The 19,659-nt window shown below is 39.6% G+C and overlaps 1 protein-coding gene across 1 annotated transcript in view; it reads left to right on the top strand.

Moving 5' to 3' along the window:
- The first annotated feature begins 7,545 nt into the window (after nucleotides 1-7,545).
- CLCF1 (cardiotrophin like cytokine factor 1) overlaps nucleotides 7,546-19,659 on the top strand; it is a 147,647-nt gene continuing 135,533 nt past the window's right edge. The window contains exons 1-2 of the mRNA XM_040436834.1: nucleotides 7,546-7,676; nucleotides 10,628-10,791. Coding sequence (XP_040292768.1) covers nucleotides 7,661-7,676; nucleotides 10,628-10,791 — 180 coding nt within the window. The 5' untranslated portion in view covers nucleotides 7,546-7,660. The remainder of the gene's footprint in view (nucleotides 7,677-10,627; nucleotides 10,792-19,659) is intronic.

Raw genomic sequence — 19,659 nt, 5'->3', positions numbered from 1 at the left:
AAAGCAGAAGAGACTGCTGCATGACTTGGGGCTCAGACTGCTTAGCTGATTTGCAAGGGGGTGAGGTGAAAGACTGATAGACATCGGCTGCAGGTGCCAACTGTTGTCTTTCAGCAGGAGACTGGGTGGGAGACAATGTGAAGGAACTGGATCCACTGTCAGCAATCTACTATCGCCTGTACTTGTTCAGGCCTCACCATTCGTAGAGCAGCATTAGGCCCGACCAAATACCGCTGCAGGTTTTGTCGCCTACTCGCACCTGAGGAAGGGGTTTCACTTGTGCGTGTAGCTGGCACAGATCAACCACGTCCTCTCCCTGCAACAGGAGCTCCACCAGCAGCACCACGACCTGGGCCACGTCCCTTATTTGACGCTCTCCTCATATTTTTCTAATTTAGGATCTTGCCCTAAATGGGTGTTTAATTAATAGTAGAATAGAACGACAGTATGTAAAGGGTGTATCTCACACGGCCTGAACCAGACTAGGCCTCAATTAAAGATTTCTTTGCCTAAAATGGCTGTATTTAAAATGGCTGTATTTCAAATGCCTGCATCAAACCCCTGTATGTAGAGGGAGTATCTCACAGGGCCTGAACCAGTGTAGGCCTAAATTAAATATTTCTTTGCACAAAATGGCTGTATTTCAAATGGCTGTATTTCAAATGCCTGCAACAAACCCCTGTATGTAGAGGGAGTATATCACAGGGCCTGAACCAGTGTAGGCCTAAATCAAAATTTTCTTTGCACAAAATAGCTGTATTTCAAATGGCTGTATTTCAAATGCCTGAATCCAACCCCTGTATGTAGAGGGTGTATCTCACACGGCCTGAACCAGTGTAGGCCTGAATTCAATATTGGTGCACTAAATGGCTGTATTTCAAATGCCTGAATCGAACCCCTGTATTTAGAGGGAGTATCTCACATGGCATGAACCAGTGTTTATTCCTAAACTAAATATTTCTTTGCACAAAATGGCTGTATTTCAAATGGCTGTATTTCAAATGCCTGCATTAAACCCCTGTATGTAGAGGGAGTATCTCACACGGCCTAAACCAGTGTAGGCCTGAATTCAATATTGGTGCACCAAATGGCGGTATTCAAAATCTCTGAATGTAACCCAAATGTATCAAGGGTGTATCTCACAATGACATCTGCATCAAAGGCTGCCAACTAAATTTTTTGTGCCCAAATGAGTGTTTGTTTAACAACTGAATTTGACAGTAGTATATAAGCCTGTAATTTCACACGTGCTGATGCTGCAAGGCCTGAAAATAGTGGGGGGTTTTTTCAAAAAAGTATGTTTTTCAAACCCCAGAAAATGCTAGGTGTATTTCTAGCTTAAATTGCACAGTGACTAATCAAGATGTTGAAGATTGCCAAAAAAGTGTTTTTTTTGGTAGCAGAATATGAAAGCTGTATATATTAAACTTGAATTTAACACCTGCAGATCTGGAAAACAGTGTTTTTTGAAAATAAAAGTGTGTTTTTTTTCAAAGCCCAGAAAATAATGGGTGTATTTCTAGCTTAAATTGCGCACTGACTAATCAAGATGTTGTAGATTGCCAAAAAAGTGCTTTTTTGATAACAGAATATGAAAGCTGTATATATTAAACTTGAATTTAACACTTGCAGATCTGGAAAATACAGTTTTTTTTGGGGGGGGAAAGCGTGTTTTTCAAACCCCAGAAACTGATGGGTGTATTTCTAGCTTAAATTGCGCACTGACTAATCAAGATGTTGTAGATTGCCAAAAAAGTGCTTTTTTGATAACAGAATATGAAAGCTGTATATATTAAACTTGAATTTAACACTTGCAGATCTGGAAAATACAGGTTTTTTTGGGGGGGGAAAGCGTGTTTTTCAAACCCCAGAAAATGATGGGTGTATTTCTAGCTTAAATTGCACACTGACTAATCAAGATGTTGTAGTTTGCCCAAAAAAATAGTGATTTGCAATGTCCCAAAAGCTCAGATGCAGTGCTGGTGCACTGAGCTTGCATAAAATGGCCGCCGCCGCCCACCTAACTAACAGAATTATAAAAGTTTTTTTTCTTTTGGTCAATGGGCTCAGGGCAGGGTAAAACGATTGTGCCGTGCACCCACACAACTATTTCTCTGGGTTGTAGGCATGGCTGTGATGGCTTCTAAGGTCAGTCAATTAACCGCTTGTTGATAGTCTGCTCTGCTGCCTTTCAAAGAGCGCCAAGAAAGCACCGAACCCGAACTTTTACGGAAATGTTCAGGTTCCGGTCCGGGGTCCAAAAATCCTAAAGTTCGGTACAAACCCGAACTTTACAGTTCGGGTTCACTCAACCCTACTCTCTACCCTTTTATCTCACTGGGCTATACAATAAAGGGCCTCTCTTCCAAACACGTAAAGGAGGATCTCATAAATTGTTACCTGATATTTTGACCATAGATCTCTCACATCTCCTTCTACTACTTGGCGCTCCACAGTTTTTTTCTTTTTTCTACCATCTTGTAGCTTGGATTCCTCTTCCCCACATGCCACATGCTGCTCTACCTCAGAGATCCTATGATCTTGTAAGGCAACCTCTTGCGACTTGTTAAGAGCAGATTGTACAGTAGTCAACAACGAGGCAATGATATTCAGGGCCAACTGCTTGGTCACTTCTATTGCCAGCAATTTTAAGTTGACTCCACTCCCTGTATGATCAAACAATTCCACCTGGGATTCATAATGGAGGTCCTCAATCACTTCTTGATCAATCAAAGCAGGAGATGGAGGTGAGACCTTCTTTGCTTTCTGGGGAGGTAAGTCAGCACAGTTCTGGCTTGTTGAGGAGGGTTTCTGTCCATTCTGCAATAAATAACAATCCATACACCTCAAGAAGCAGATTTGTCACTAAATGAATACCCAACAAGACAGTTAAGTGTGACAGAGTGGGCTATGGTAGGTTTAGCGGAGAGGAGCTGGAAGCCATGCGTCTTCACATACCAGTGCCAGAACCGAAAGAGTAGACCCCCTTTTAAATAGCCACCTTTCTTAATAGATGGGGACCACAAACTGAGATCCATTCTTGAGGAGTAAAATCATAATTATGGATATTGGATTTGTTCATATAGATTTATAAACATTAGAAGGGACTATTGAGTTCATGCTGTTGTCAACAGGGGGAACAGGAGAAATCATTGAACAACTGCTTTTGTTCCAAACTTTATGTTTAGAGCTCTTGATAGTGCAGGTTGTGCAGGGACTTGTGATGTATTGGTTTCAAATTCCCCACAGAACTTGCTCTCATGGCTAAAGTTGATGATTGTAATTGTATAAGAGAATTTAGACACATCTATAATATACTCTGGAAAATTCTTCAAATCAAGAACCCCTGTCTATCACATAAACAGGGTATGTGTTATAGGTTGAACACTCTTGTTTTTTATGATATCATACCTAAACATATCCAAAACAATTCAGGAAATTCACTTGTCTGTGAATTGGTAACTTGCTTTACACTCTTGAGTGACACACAATGTAACTGCATGACCACATGGAAGGTCTGCCAGTTCCCGGCTGTGCTCTGAGTCAGGGTGGCTGGCCAGATATTCATGAATGACTTTAACTCTGAGTCAGGGTGGCTGGGCAGATACTTATGAATGGCTCTAACTCCTGCTGCTGCCACTGCCACACTCCAGGTCCAATGACTAACAGATTACCCAGCCAAGGGCTGAATGCAAGTCTAGGAAGCATGACCTTTCTCAGAATACACACAGAGAACACTCTAATTATTGCCTTGTTAGTCATTAGCCAGCCATTGTCTCTCCCTATGATCATCTGTCATCTAGTTGCCCTCCTATGTATCTCACAGCTTGTACAGCTGATGTATAACATTTAACTGCTGGAGCCTCGGACATATGAGTAACTCTTTTCTCTGCTCTCTGTATAATAACAACTCTAGACCAAAGATAACATAAAAGAAGAAAAAAGCAAATATTACACATTGAAGAAGAAAATATACAATATGTTAAACGTTAAAAAGAAACAAAAATGTAGGTAATGAAAAAAAAAAACAGGGAAAGGGTATAAAGAAATTAGCAAAAAAGAAAATGAAAATTAACTAAAAAAATGAGTAAATGAAAAAGATAGAAACTGGTAAAAGGGAGAAATAAATCAGTAAAATCTGAAAGATCAATGAAAAATCAAAAAAGTGATAAAAATAAAAGTTAATGCAGATAAAAATAAATAATTCCTAGCTTTCTTTTTTTTCCTTTTCTCAACATTTTTGTTTTCCTTGTCTTTTTTTAATTGTTCACTGTACATTTCTTTTTCTTATTTTCATTACTTCATTACTGTTTTTGGATTGCATACAGTATTTTAAGCTTTTTTTTTAGCCACCAAATGTTACATTAAAGTCTATATTGAAATATAAAATACACTACATATAAAGCATTTTGGTGTTCCAGTTGTGGCATTTTGACATTTGTGACATGATCTGGGGATAAGTTTCTAGTGGTTTTCTCCTAGGACTTTAATCTCCAGAAAAAATATAAATGGCGCAAACTTAAAAAAAATGCCACAAAAAGCCAGAAAGTGCCTGGTAAAATGCCATGAAAATTGTTGAAACATTATTTTTAGTGTTGAGCGAAGCGAGCTTCGAAAGCTTCATCCGAAGTCGCTTTGTTTAAAACTTCGGAATAATACTGTAGGTAGATCCATCTTTGTGCAGTATTAGAATGTATGGGCTCTGATGAGCCAAAGTAAGTTATTCGCAAAGTAGCGTGTGACTTTGTGGAATAACTTCGGTAGTTGACTTTTAAAGTGGAAAACCACTTTAAAACTTGAAACTGAACTCGTTACTTTCGTTCCAAGGTACTAGTCGGAACCAAAGCCGAGTTTGGTTTCAATTTTTAAAGTACCGAAGTTATTCAACGAAGTCGCGCACGACTTTGCGAATAACTTACTTCGGCTCATCAGAGCCTATACATTCTAATACTGCACAGAGATGGATCTACGTACAGTATTTTTCCAAAGTTTTAAGCATCTGAAGCTCACTTTGCTCAACACTAATGATTTTTTTAATAAAAATTTAAAAATGCAGCAAAAATTGTGTGTGTGAAGAAAGCCTAATCATTCCCCCCCCCCTTTTTTTGGGTCAGTGTCTCATGTTCTTTTATGTCCCAGTATATTCATTATTCACACAGTCAGTGTTTGGTCAGTGATTTCCATCAGTGATTCTAAGCTAAAACCAGGTGCGGCTCTAAACACAGAACAGGTGCAGATCTGTCCCTTAGGCCTCTTGCACACGACTGTATGGCTTTTTCTGTATTTTGCGGTCCGCAAAAATATGGATGACATCCGTGTGCATTCTGTTTTTTGCGGAACGGAACAGCTGGCCCCTGATGGAACAATACTATCCTTGTCCGTTATGCGGACAATAATAGGACATGTTCTATCTTTGAACGGAGCGGAAAAATGGAAATACTGAAACGGGAGGCATACGGAGTACCTTCAGTTTTTTTGGCGGATCCATTGAAATGAATGGTTCCGTATACGGTCCATATACGGAACGCAAAAAACGGAACGTAAATGGAAAAAAATGTTTGTGTGCAAGAGGCCTTATACCTTATCTCTGTGGAGGCGCCAATCCTGGTTTTGCATCACAATCACTGATGGAAATCACTGACCAAACACTGATGTGTGAATGAGGCTTAAAACAGACGCCAGCCCACTTAATGTCCCAGGGTCCCATTTGTATTTACAGATGAGGAGTTGACAGTAGGTCTGTTTTGGTCACAGGATAAGGCCTCTTTCACACGGGCATTGCGGGAAAATGTGCAGGTGCGTTGCGGGAGTGCAAAACATTGTAATGCGTTTTGCACTCGGGTGAGAAAAATCGTCATGTTTGGTACCCAAACCCGAACTTCTTCACAGAAGTTCGGGCTTGGGATCGGTGTTCTGTAGATTGTATTATTTTCTCTTATAACATGGTTATAAGGGAAAATAATAGCATTCTGAATACAGAATGCTAAGTAAAATAGCGCTGGAGGGGTTAAAAAAATGTAAAAAAAAGTTAACTCACCTTAATCCGCTTGATCGCGCAGCTGGCATCTCTTCTGGCTTCTTTCTTTGCTGTGTGCAGGAACAGGACCTGTGGTGACGTCACTCCGGTCATCACATGGTCCATCACATGATCCATCACCATCGTAAAAGATCATGTGATGGATCATGTGATGACCAGAGTGACGTCACCACAGGTCCTGTTCCTGCACACAGCAAAGAAAGAAGACAGAAGAGAAGCCGGGCTGCGCGATCAAGTGGATTAAGGTGAGTTAAATGATTTTTTTATTTTTTTTAACCCCTCCAGCGCTATTTTACTTAGCATTCTGTATTCAGAATGGTATTATTTTCCCTTATAACCATGTTATAAGGGAAAATAATAATGATCGGGTCTCCATCCCGATCGTCTCCTAGCAACCGTGCGTGAAAATCGCACCGCATCCGCACTTGCTTGCGGATGCTTGCGATTTTCACGCAACCCCATTCATTTCTATGGGGCCTGCGTTACTTGAAAAACACACAAAATAGAGCATGCTGCGATTTTCACGTAACGCACAAGTGATGCGTGAAAATCACCGCTCATGTGAACAGCCCCATAGAAATGAATGGGTCGGGATTCAGTGCGGGTGCAATGCGTTCAACTCACGCATCGCATCCGCGCAGAATACTCGCCCGTGTGAAAGGGGCCTAAGAGTTACAGGGACACAAAGCAGGACCAAATTCTTGTTTTGTTTTCTATACTAACTAGCAACTCATTTGGCATGGACAGGCAAATTAAATAAAGATTGACTGAGGTCTATAACCAGGCAGATTCAATTTAGTATTTTGCTAGAAGAAAAAAATTAAAGCAATGATTCCATTGGTTGCACTAGGCAAAGTCACACTTCTCTCTCTTGTGCTGTTTATTATGCCAAACCATATGTACACATATCTATGCATGGTAATGTAATAGTTCTAGTTCTAAAGTCTACATATTAGGGTATGCCATGTTTATAACCTTGTTTTATGAGATATCTGTTACAATCCAATGCCTTAGTTTTAGGAACAAGTGATATCTTCTGACATATTAGGAGAAGGGCAAAGGACTGACACAAGTCTATATTGTGATACAAATGGCTTTTTAAAATGTACAACAAGGTGCAGGTCAACAAAATACATCAAACTGTAGCTTTTGGATGTCTTCCCATAATGGCTTTTTAGACATGTTTATTCTCAAGAAACGACTACTTTCTGTGAATGGTACACAATATGAGTTTGCATGTGCTTAAATAGAGACGGCGGCATTATTCGGGAATGCCTGTCTCACCTTGTTCTTCCCTTTTACCTATCAGCTTCCTATAGACTGATAACTTTTTTCTTTGTCTCTCTCTTTCTCTCTGTACACTTCCTCTCTTTCTCTCTCTCTCTGTGGTTACTTATATGACGTCAGGGGAGAGGCTCCAATTCTCTCTCCCTCCCAAAAATTCCTGCTTCCCCCTCCTTTCTCTTCCATTCGTTCTCTCCTCCTCTCCCTCCCCCTCCCACAGATCACCCAGTCTGGCTTTAAAGCAAGATAGCAGCAAGAAATGGCACTCTCTGCCCTGGCTAGGAAACAGAGAGCTGGGCTACCAGCAACCAGCAACCAATAACTTTCCTGGGCCTCGACATGCTGCGTATCACAGGTATCTAACTTTCTCAAGCTTTGCAATACATCTTTCTTCCTTGCTGTGCATCTGCCTGGGCCGCTTCAATCTGCACCTCCATCTCACTGGTTTCTCACTTATTCCTTCTTCCTCTCTTGCAGACTGTCTTTTGCACCCGTCTCTTTCTTTTTCATCAGTCCTCTGTCTGTCTTGAGAGCATTTCATGTCTTGATTCCATTGACTATTTGAAGCTTATGCTTATTCATTGTATGTTCTTGTTTGGTTCCCAAATCTATCTTCTATGACTTTTTAGGCTTTATTTTTCCTTTAGATTAGTTAATAACCTTTAATTATACAGTTAGAGTGTATTCAACAGTCCTTACACTTAGGAATTAAGACACAATATTGACAACATGTATTACAATAAAATGCTATAGAGAGGGAGATCCCTGTCCATTAGAGCTTACAATCTATTTGTGCTGTTGTTTATTCTTCCTTTATTTTTACTTCCATGCGCTGTTATGAAACACAGCTCATAAGTTGACTTTCACGACAATCATTTTTTCACTCGCAGTAACATACTACTGTGCACACATCTTAAATATCAATAATAATGATACGCATGGTTACATAATAAACATACTAGACCTTAATGAAATGAGATAGAAAATAAACATATACCTGAGTTAATAAAGTGGCTGAACAGGCAAAAAGAAAAAAATGTGTGGGTAAAAGACAGGTAAGAACTGTGATTGTGTCATTTGAGGGTGAAACATGAGAGGGGCCCTAAAGACAGACACTTGTAGAAAAGTGTCAATATCAAAGACAGATTGTGACATCTCTCAAAGTTCCCCACCCTGAGCATTGACAGACAGCACTCTAAAACACAGCTTGTCTAACTTGCTGGGCTCATCACTCCAGTCTTATCCTTACTCTGTTTCCTCTAGTCTACACCATGTATATCTGAAATTTACTTCCAACTTTGTACTTTCCAACTACAGTATCTCACAGCAACTTATTTGTCCTTTACAACCCTTCTCATCTATGTTTAGCCTTCTGTCTGAATATACCTGGGACTTTATAACTATTGACATCTTTCCTTGTAAATCATGCTTCTGATAAGCTCTTTGCTGACTCTTCTCTCTGACTATTTTTTTCCTGTATCTAACTAATGTCTTTTTACCTTTCGCCAATTTTCTTCACTCTTGGTATCTTCATTCTCATTTAGAAATATCAATTCACTCAGATTCTTGATATTTTTCTACTATTTTATACCCACTTCCTTACTGAATGTATAATATTTTTCCCTGTTGTCATTTGCCTCAGTCCATGGATTCCTATGTTACTTTTTAAGTTGCTTTCACTTTTACCATACAAGTACTATTCTATTCCATATATTTTATCTTGTTTCTTTGAACCTAAGGTTAAATATCTTCTTACTTCTTGCGATGTGTGAAAGGTTTTGGAGCTCTTTCAAAGGGAAGCCAAAATAGCTAAGGGAAAGACACTTGACCTATCTGAAATACACCATTTTTGTCACAGAAATCTATCAGTTCATCAAAGTGTTTGTGTAGTTGTCTTGACCCTTTGTTTAATCCATATAAGATTTTATTTGAAGACTTCCAGAACATTCTTCAATTAAAATAAAGTTATCTCAATTCTTCTATAACTGAAAATAAAATGTTTAGGACTATGTTGGATATATATGGTTTTGCACATTATCCAGTCTTTTTAATCTTGTCCTACAGACGTCTGTATTTTGTTCTCTTATGTGGTCATTTTTGCCATTTGTTTATTTTTTTTTTACTTGTCCCTATTTTAGCCTGTTTCCTCTCATTTCTATAAAAGACAAATCTCACATGTGCTTCCTATTACAAATAAAAACAGAGACTGAGGAACCAAAATAGGGAGAGAGGGGTGTCAAAAAAACATAGATAATGAGAAAATAGGTCAGTGGATTTATTTATTTTTCATTATTTTCAAAATTCCATCTCAGTGACTTCATATAGTTTCAGTCATTTTGATACGGATTTTCCACTTATAGCCAGGCACGCAGGATACATACAGCAGATGTGTAGTGTGAAACTACTGATCAGTGGGACAGTTGCAAGTTTTCACCTGCTTAGGTTGTTAATAGGCAAGGCTGTCTCCAAATATTCAAGGATGAAGATACCGTAAAATCAGTACTTTATTTTATGTGTACCTAACATTTATCCTAAGCCAACTGTTCCATTTTTAAATGTGGTCAAAGACAGCCATTCATTTTAATTTATATCCACTTTTTGTTAGGTTGTTTTATATTCCAGCCATTTTTTTTTTAAAGAAACAGTCTTTCCTCATTTTTCAAGACTGCATGCAAAATATTGTAAAAAAAAAAAAAAGGGTTAATAAATGAATAACCTACATGATCTTTAAAAATGTATTCTGTATTAATGGAACCATATCTAATTCATAATTTGAATATAATAGGCCCATGCTTGCTGGTCATTTATTTTTCTTTAGCAGTGTGACTTTCCATCACTGGAATTTTTATTTTTTTTACCAGATACACATTTAAAAAATTAAACATGCGTCTCACTGAGAAATGGAAATTCAAATTAATGCTGAGGAAATTCTATATAAAATTGCTTTGCTATTTATTAAGTCTAATAATCGCTGTCAAAGAGGTCAAGATCTTGGTAAGGATCGTGATAATAATAATTAAGATAATTGATTCTGAATTGTTTTTGTTCCTTGTAGTTAAGACATAGAAATTACATTGAGGATATACATTATGGCATACCGTATGTTACATTTCATGCCTAGTTAATATTTATTGGCCATTTTATATTGATTTTAATTTTCATTATTTTTTTTATTTTTTTTGCTTTTCCCTTTACTGTCATTTCTCTATTTGTTTTATGCTCATTACTTTATTTTCTTATTTTACCTAAACCTGTCACTCATAACTACTCTCTTGCTGACTTTCTTGTAACCATCTGTATCTTAAGAGGGCTCCCAAAGAGTCCTATGTGCTATGCTGGTGTCCCTCTTGCATGCAATTTCTATTGATGCTCTAAACATAACAGACCCCCTTGCTCGAACTTCAATTCAAAAAAGCTACGACCTCACAAAATACCTGGAACATCAACTGCGCTCCCTGGCTGGGCCATATGTGAGTAACCATCTTCTTTTACTAGTTTGTTTTCAGTTACTTAACACCTGCTGACAACTTAGGCCTCTTTCACACTACCGTATGGCTATTTCAGACCACAAAAAACGGCACGCAAAACGGAAATAAAAACGGTAGTGTGAAAGAGGCCTTAAAGGGAACCTTTATCAGTGGGCTCGGCCAGACAAAACACTAATGTGGAGGCCTCAAGACTGTAAACTAATAGTTTCAGTTTTCAACACTTTTCAAAGAAACTTATACAACAATTGGTATCAGTATGATACAATACACGCTATCAATTTGTAAGCTGCTAGGAGCCTTTTTCCAGTGTTCATGAAAAAAAAAACTCACATGTCTATGATTTACTTTCAAGCTAGAGGAGTTTGTTCAGATTATTGTTATAATAACTATCCTCATTATCTCAAAGGAGTTTTCCAAGTTATACAAGAACTTTCTAAGTTCTCGCAAATGTAATAAAGTATTAAAAAAAATTGTATATTTACAACTTATTCTCCAACTGTTCCCAGTGCCACAGCTCTAGTCTGTGAATACAGGTTGCAGTTGTGATGTAGCTGTACTTGGCACATGCATAACTCCCAACCGTCACGTATCCGGTGGGACAGTCCCAGATTTTGGTGGCTGTCCCGTGGTCCCAAAATGGCTGAGACAGCTGATTGTAATGGTGAAGGAGGGAGCTGTCCACTCCCCATTTCACAATGGCACATGTGGACATAATTACTGTGAGTGGGCATAAAGGGGACATAACTACTATAAAGGGGCACATGAGGGCATAACTACTGTAAAGGAGGCACATGTGTGAATAACTTCTGTGAAGAGGGCACATGTAGGCATAACTACTGTAAAGGGGGCACATATGGGCATAGCTACTGTAAAAGGGGGCACATATGGGCATAACTACTGTAAAGGGGTCACATGTGGGCATAACTACTGTAAAGGGGGCACATGTGGGCATAGCTACTGTAAAAGGGGGCACATATGGGCATAACTACTGTAAAGGGGTCACATGTGGGCATAACTGCTGTGAAGGTGGCACATGTGGGCATAACTACTGTGAAGGGGGAACATGTGAGCATAACCACTGTGAGGGGGCACAATGTGGGCATAACTACTGTGAGAGGGCACAATGTGGGCATAACTACTGTGAGGGGGCACAATGTGGGCATAACTACTGTGAGGGGGCACAATGTGGGCATAACTATTGTGTAGGGGCACAATGTGAGCATAAGTACTGTGATGGGGCACACTGTGGGCATAATTACTGTGAGGGGGAACAATGTGGGCATAACTACTGTGATGGAGCACAAAGTGGCCATAAATACAGGGAAAGGAGCACAATGTAGGCCTAACTACAGTGAGAAGGGCACAATGTGGGCATATCTACACTGAAAGAAGCACATTGTGGGCATTAACACTGTGTGGTGGCACAAAGGGGGAGTGAAAAATTCACAAAGTGTCAGTGTCCCCCAAAGGTCTTTTTATGACCTCTTGGGTGATATTATTTGTAGCAGAAGTATGTTAAAAATTAAGTTACAAAAGATAAAAAATAATAAAATACATAAAAGAAAAAACACCCACACCAACCAAAACCGTTGCCATTATCGCCCCATTCATATGAAACTAATTATACATATAAATATAACAAAATAGGGAACTAATTATAATCATTTATTTTGGTGTCAGTTTGCATATTTAAAGAATAAGGAGCTATAGTTTGAAAAAAAAATACTTTTTTGTTTTGTGCAGTTTTCCCCAAATAAAACTAAAAAATAAATTATAAGGCCCTATCTGTCAAGTGAAAAATTGTTGCAAAAATTATTTGGGCAGTCCCAACACATAAATAAGTTACAACCAGGTGCACAAAAACACAAAAAAAGTGTCTTTTCAGGCCTGGTTATTAAAGTGTTAACCAATAAGCGCTTTCCCCACTAGTAAGAGAAAGTGCTTACTGGTTACTGCAGGGCACCTGTAACTGGCAGGAGGCGGTAATAACCAGGGAGCACGGCCTCTGCAGTGATGGAAATCACTGATTTATGAACAAGTTCCTGCAGCGTGGCCCCTGAACCAGAAGATGCATACTTACCCGCTCCATGCCCCCGCTGCCTCCCTGCTCCATGCTGCCGTGCCCCCGCAGCCTCCATCTTCCGGTTCCTGCACTTTTACACCAGTCCGTGCATGACCATGGTCACATACACCGCTCAAGTCAATGACTGGCTGCACCAGTGATTGGCTGCAGAGGTACATGTGACCATGGCCATGCACTGACAGGTGTAATCAGTGCAGGGAGCAGGTAAGTATAACTGTTCGGTTTCAGGGGCCATGCTGCAAAAACTTGTAAAAATTCATTTTTACCGGGAAATCCCTTTAAGCCAGAATGGATTACCCATAGATCTCACGGGGAAAATTCCCAGGGGGCCGCCTGGGCCCTCCTCACGGCCAGCCAGTGAGAGTTTTTGGGGATGTATTTTGTGCTCATGGGAGCAGTATTCTGTGATGAACTGTGGGGCGGTATAATGTGCCACAATATGGTATTGCTGGCCCGGACTTCCATCAATTTGTACCCGACTACAAAACAGGGCCACTGTTAGTATTTTTCCAGGGCCAGCAGCGAGATATTCAGGTCAATTACTGGAAACACGTCTTCATATGGACATTCACTCATGATAACTGGCGGTATAATCGTGCTGCACATCTCTCTGTGTGATCAGGGACGTGCTACTGATAGTCAATGTAACTAAATAAAGGAGGAATGACTGTGATAGCGATAATTCCTCTCCAGTCACTTTACATCGGCCTGTGTACATTGCAGCCCCTTGAAATAGAGTGATGTGACAATGCGGCCCTCAGACCAAAAAAGGTTGTGCACCCCTGCATTAGAGGGAGCCCAGTATAAAGGCTTTTTACAGCTTCCATTAATTTAATGAGAAACTGTATAAATTCCTATACGTTGAACTTCCACCAGTGGTGTTGCAGGGGGCTAGTTTTATAATATACTATGTGTGGAGATAGAGTCATAGAGCTGTAAAAAGTAGATTTCTCAGTGTATTTAGGCCTATTGTCTGCTATAAATAAATTGAGATATAAGGGGGTTAGAATCGGCTTTATATTTATGAAGCACCTGTTTAACTTTTTCTAAAATAGAGGTCAGGTAACGCTGGTGAGGCAAAAGGTGTGCTCATGTTTGAGTTTTTTATGTTATAGTCAATGAGAAGCTGTTGATGGTGTTTTGAATGTGGATTAGGCCTCTTTCACACGACCGTTTTTTCCCCCCGTTTACGGGCCGTTTTTTGCGGTCCGTATACGGAACCATTGATTTTAATGGTTCCGCAAAAAAAACGGAATGTACTCCGTGTGCATTCCGTTTCCGTATTTCCGTTTTTCCGTTCCGTTGAAACATAGAACATGTCCTATATTTGGCCGCAAATCACGGTCCGTGGCTCCATTAAAGTCTATGGGTCCGCAAAAAAACGGAATGCATACGGAAATGCATCCGTATGTCTTCCGTATCCGTTTCCGTTTTTTGCGGAACCATCTATTGAAAATGTTATGCCCAGCCCAATTTTTTCTATGAAATTACTGTATACTGTATTTGCCATACGGAAAAACGGAACGGAAACACAACGGAAACAAAAAACGGAACAACGGATCCGTTTAAAACGGACCGCAAAACACTGAAAAAGACATACTGTCGTGTGAAAGAGGCCTTATACAGCACAAAATGAATCAGTGGTAGATTTTACCCATGTGAACGTAGCCTCATGATTTATTATGGTCTTCCAGTTTGTCTGCAAAGATTATTAGCTGTTTGTGCTTTGTTGACAAGTTGTCCAGAAAAAAGAAGTAATTACTGTAGGTTTGCAACCCCGAAGACACATAAAGTCTTCAAGTATATTTCCCATGCTCCAAAGTCATATATTACATGGTTATTTCTCTTATGGCTTTCCTGAGACTTTTTGGCCATCCTGGACCAGACCCTCTGAATTGGTTGTCCTATTACTTAGCAGGCTAAATCTCTGTGTTCATACAAAGAGTTTTAGAGGGAATTTGTCATCCCAATTTGCACCATTATCTGCAGTAATACATGAGTAGTACTGCAAATATGGAGTCAGGATCACTATTTTTATTTTCCAAATGTCACCGATTCCCGACTATCAGCACCCAGAACTGTGCTGAAATACATTGTTAGGACTGCCATGCATGCACAGGAGTCCATTATGTTTGAACAGCACAGCAGTCCGGACTGTGTATTTTAGTACAACTCAATTTACTGACAGCAGGAGAACCGGGGTGAGGGGCAGCAGGAAAATAAAAAATTGTGATCCGGACTCAATTTCTGCAATACTACTCATGTATTACTGTAGATAATAGTCCAAAATCAGGTGACAGATTCCCTTTACATTTTTACAAGAACCCCAAGTTCTTTTGTGTAGTGTCATCGCTATGTTTTATTCATGTTCCTCCATAGACCTTTCATGTGCTCTAATCCACACTGTGACTCAGAAGAACATTTTATAGGATTACATAATAACTGCTTTGTATAAAATGCAGATTCACAGTACCTTGGTGTTACATTGCCTTGCATGTTACTGGATGATTTTGCAAAACGTACTTAGAATAGTTGGGGCAAACACCCCGTAAATCATGCAGAAATGGTCTTGCCCAGAATAAAATAAATTAGCACCTGTAAATGCAACCATATACATTTTTAAATAGTAATGTTTATGGCAGTGAACTATTTCATAAAATGTAACGCTTATGTCTTAAGCCTTATGCATTAAAGAGGACCTTTCACCTGGATATCCTTATTCAAATTATTATCCTACCTTGTAGTGCGGCCCCCACTGATGTCTTGGCACTTATTTTTTTTCTAAAGAACCCCCCGTTCGTCCGCGAGCGCATCCAATCAGAGCGCCCGGCTCTTAGCCAGGGAGAAGGAGCTCAAGTTCTCGCGAGAATCGCAGCTCCTTCTCCCGCGAAAACTGAGTTCCTTCTCCCTGGCTAAGAGCAGGGCACTCTGACTGGATGCGCTCGCAGCCAGGGAGAAGATAACCGCGTCCAGGAGAAATGCAAGTCCACGCCTAGTATAACCGAGTCACCTCATTAGCATATGAGGCGCCAAAAGATACGATGGCCACAGTGGTCAAACGGGGGGTTCTGTAGAAAAAGTGCCAAGACATCAGTGGGGGCCGCACTATAAGGTAGGATAATAATTAGATTAAGGATATCCAGGTGAAAAGTCCTCTTTAATTTTAAGTAGTATGTCAGCAAATGGTGTCATTTCAGTCTTACTACTATTAGCCATACTTGGATTTCCTCATAATGTGCTTAAAAATATTTTTTTGCAATAAAAATTCAGTATTCCGTCATGGATTATCACATTTTCCAAATAATTATTCTCTTCTGGATCACAGCACATTTAGAAGTCTCAGACACCTTTACTACCATCTTTCCACTTGTTTCAACTGCTTGGCTTAGAGCACCTGGCCCCTATAAACTTTAGGGTATTTTGACCTTTCTTTAAGGCAATCTCTTTAAGACAATGCACTGGCCTGATTTTGCACCATTAGGTGACATCTTGACAAAAATATACTGTAATTAGTAGAATATGTTTTATTGTCCAATCGGAACTGCACAGTATCCACACTAAATATATATATATATATATTTTTTAACTGGTTTACCTATTTTACATTAAATGTATTTTCCAGACTTCTACAATGTAGGGTAAAGTACAATTAAAGGGGTTTTATGAGTTAAAGGGGTTATCCCATGACTTATGTAAAAAATAAAAATCAACGATCATATAGTACATGACAATCTCTTTATAATAAAGCTAGAACCTGCCCTGTACCTCACATGGATCCAGAGATCTCCCCATTCATTGCTCTGCTAAATTTATATCAAGCTGACAGATCAAGGGGAGTGTCTTTTTTGCTGCAGCTAAGGGGGCGTGTCCATGGTCTCCCTATCACAACTCAGGAGGCAGTTGAAGGATGAAACTGAGCATGTGCGGCCATCTCAGTGAGATGAACAAATAAATAAGAAAAAAAAACAAGCAGCAGGTGGAGCTACACAGATACATTTTATTGAATAACTCAGTGGTTATGCTAAATTTTTTATTACATGCAATTACAAAAGTATTCAGATCCAAGTGCTGGTTTGAAGCTGTAGCTACAGGGAGATTGCTTAAATAATAAATAAAAAAAGACCCTTAAACGTACCTTTTCGAGCCCTCTCCGATCCATTGCTGGAAGTCAGTCCCCTTTGCTGACCTAAAGCAGTTACATATTGTTTGGACTGCAGAGTTGACATCCCATATACCACATGTGACCGCTGCAGCCAATCTCTTACTTCAGTGGTCTTGTGCCATGCACTGCTGAGGCCAGTGATTGCAGTGTTCACATACAGTATACAGGACATCACCGCTGCAGCTAAAACAATATGTCACTGCTGCAACCTGATGAAGGGAACCTAGCGGCAGTGCTGATCGGATGGGGCTTTGAAAGGTTAGTTTAATTCTTCCAAAAACAGAGCTACACCTGCCCAGAGGCTGGGTGTGGTATTGTAGCTCAGCCCCATTCACTTAAGTGGAAGAACACCTACATGCTTTACTTATCAATTCCTTTAATGATATTTCCTTCCCAATTGTACATTAGATATAAGTTGGTTGAAGGTTGAACAACATTTGAACAGATATCTAGTGAAAGTTCATTTTGCAGACACTGCTATACACATTTTAGTCCATATCAACTGTTACAGTTGGTCAAACTGGCGATACACATTCAGTTAAAACGGATGATGGATGAAAGATCTTTCTGAGAACATTCTTTCAAAGATCATGCACAAAAGATCTTTGTTTGAACAAAATAACTTTAATCTGACTATTGGACGAAAATATAAAAAAAGAACTCCAACAAACATTATTGTTCTCTGACCTGTTAAAAAGGTACATGATGTAAACTGTAGTGAAGGTAATTTTCTTACCAGAGACTGTATTTGTGAGCTATGACCTCCCTTCTGATTCTCAGCCGTGTCAAGTGACTTTCCAAATAATAGAGCATCTTATGTGTGGACAGGAAACCAGTTTGTCTGTTTATTTCTATGAGAGCCTTAATGTCAGTTGCATAGGAATGAATAGAGAAGTAACTGACTTCCTGGTTGGAGATCAGAGTGTTTGTCACTTGACACAGCTGAGAATCAGGAAAATGGTTATAACTCACAAATACAATCACTGGTAAGATTATCTTCTTCTACAATTTAGATCATGAACCTTTCTAACTGGTCACAGAATACAAATTTTTGTGGGAGTGCTTCTTTAAAACAGTCAACATCTTTTCAGAAAATAATGGTCTGTCTTCGGTCAGGTTCTAGTTAATTTCCACCGGATGAATGTTCGTTTTTTTTTTCCGGACAAATTGTACTTTCTATTGGCATCAGTGGCGTAGCTATAGGTGTCGCCGATTATGTATCAATGTGGGATCGATGTCTCACTGCCCCTTCCCCCCATTACCTCTGATAGGCCGGCAGAGATGGCACGATGACATAATCATCATCATGCCGCCTGAGCCAGGCAGCATATGGCTGACAGCGGAGATAAATATTTGAGTTTATTGTTTTTTTCTTTTGCTCCATGCTGTTGGACACTACAGGGTCATCTACTGGGGGCACTAAATATGGGCATTTAGTAGTGGCACACAAAAGGGGACATGTCCTTGTACTGGCATAGAATATGGGGGGCATTTTGTGTACTGGCACAGAGAAAGGGGCATTTTTTTAATACTGGCACACATTTAAAAGTTATTTTTTTTTGCACTGACACTCATTAAAAGGGGGTGTTTTTTTAACTAGCGCATATCACAAAGGGATATTTTTTTAATTGTCATGCATTATAAGGGGGCATTTTTTTGTACTAGCATAGCTTGTAAAGGGGTATTTTTTTCACTGGCACATAAGTGGGTGTTTTTTGTGCTAGCACAAATTATAATGGGGCATTTTTTGTACTAGCGCACATTATAAGGGGGTATTTTTTGTACTGACACATTGTGAGGGGGTATTTGCCCTGGTGCACCTTATAAGAGGGAATTTTTTGTACTGGTGCACATTATACGGATATTTTTTTATGAAATAAACATTTGTTTGTACTGGCGCACATTATGAGGGTGTTTTTTTTGTACTGGCATACACTAGGAGGCATTTTTCTACTGGCACACATTATAAGGAGAATTATTACTACTAGAGAACTATGGGAAACATGATTACTAGTATAGGTACAATGAGGGCCTTATTACTATTGTGGGCAGATGTGTGTACTCTGGCAGATTATTTCTATTGCTGGGACTTTGGGGAGCACTATTACTGTGGGGGCACCCTGGCACAGTATCAGCTTAACACAATTATTTTTGGGGACATTATGTTTACACTATTAGTGTCAAGCCCACTATTTGCTGGGTGCTGTTATTTTTTAGGGCACTGTGTGCCAATAATTATTCAAGGGGGCACTATCTGTGTGGTACTAGTATTTTCAGGGGGACTGTTTCTGCAATATAGTATTGAGGAACACACCAGGCACAGTATTGGTGGTGACAGGATGGGGTGAGATGGCTGAAAGAAATAATCATGATGGTCTGATTTGAGAAGAGAAGATGAGGAAAGAGAAAATCTACATCAGAGGAGACGTCACTGAATGTAAGAGGTATGGAATGCTGTATGATTTGTAGCGCTGTATGGAATGTTTTCCTAGTATATCTTTAATACCAGGCATACACAAGCAAGTTGAATGCAATAAACTCACAGCGTGTGTCAGTGAGAGGTCCCGTTCTGGCCTCCACTCCTCTGACAGGATTGCACACCATA

The sequence above is a fragment of the Bufo bufo genome, chromosome 6 (assembly GCF_905171765.1).
Source record: "Bufo bufo chromosome 6, aBufBuf1.1, whole genome shotgun sequence".
Classification (NCBI taxonomy): domain Eukaryota; kingdom Metazoa; phylum Chordata; class Amphibia; order Anura; family Bufonidae; genus Bufo; species Bufo bufo.
Note: the sequence above shows the minus strand (reverse complement) of the source record. Positions and strands in the feature narration are given on the sequence as shown.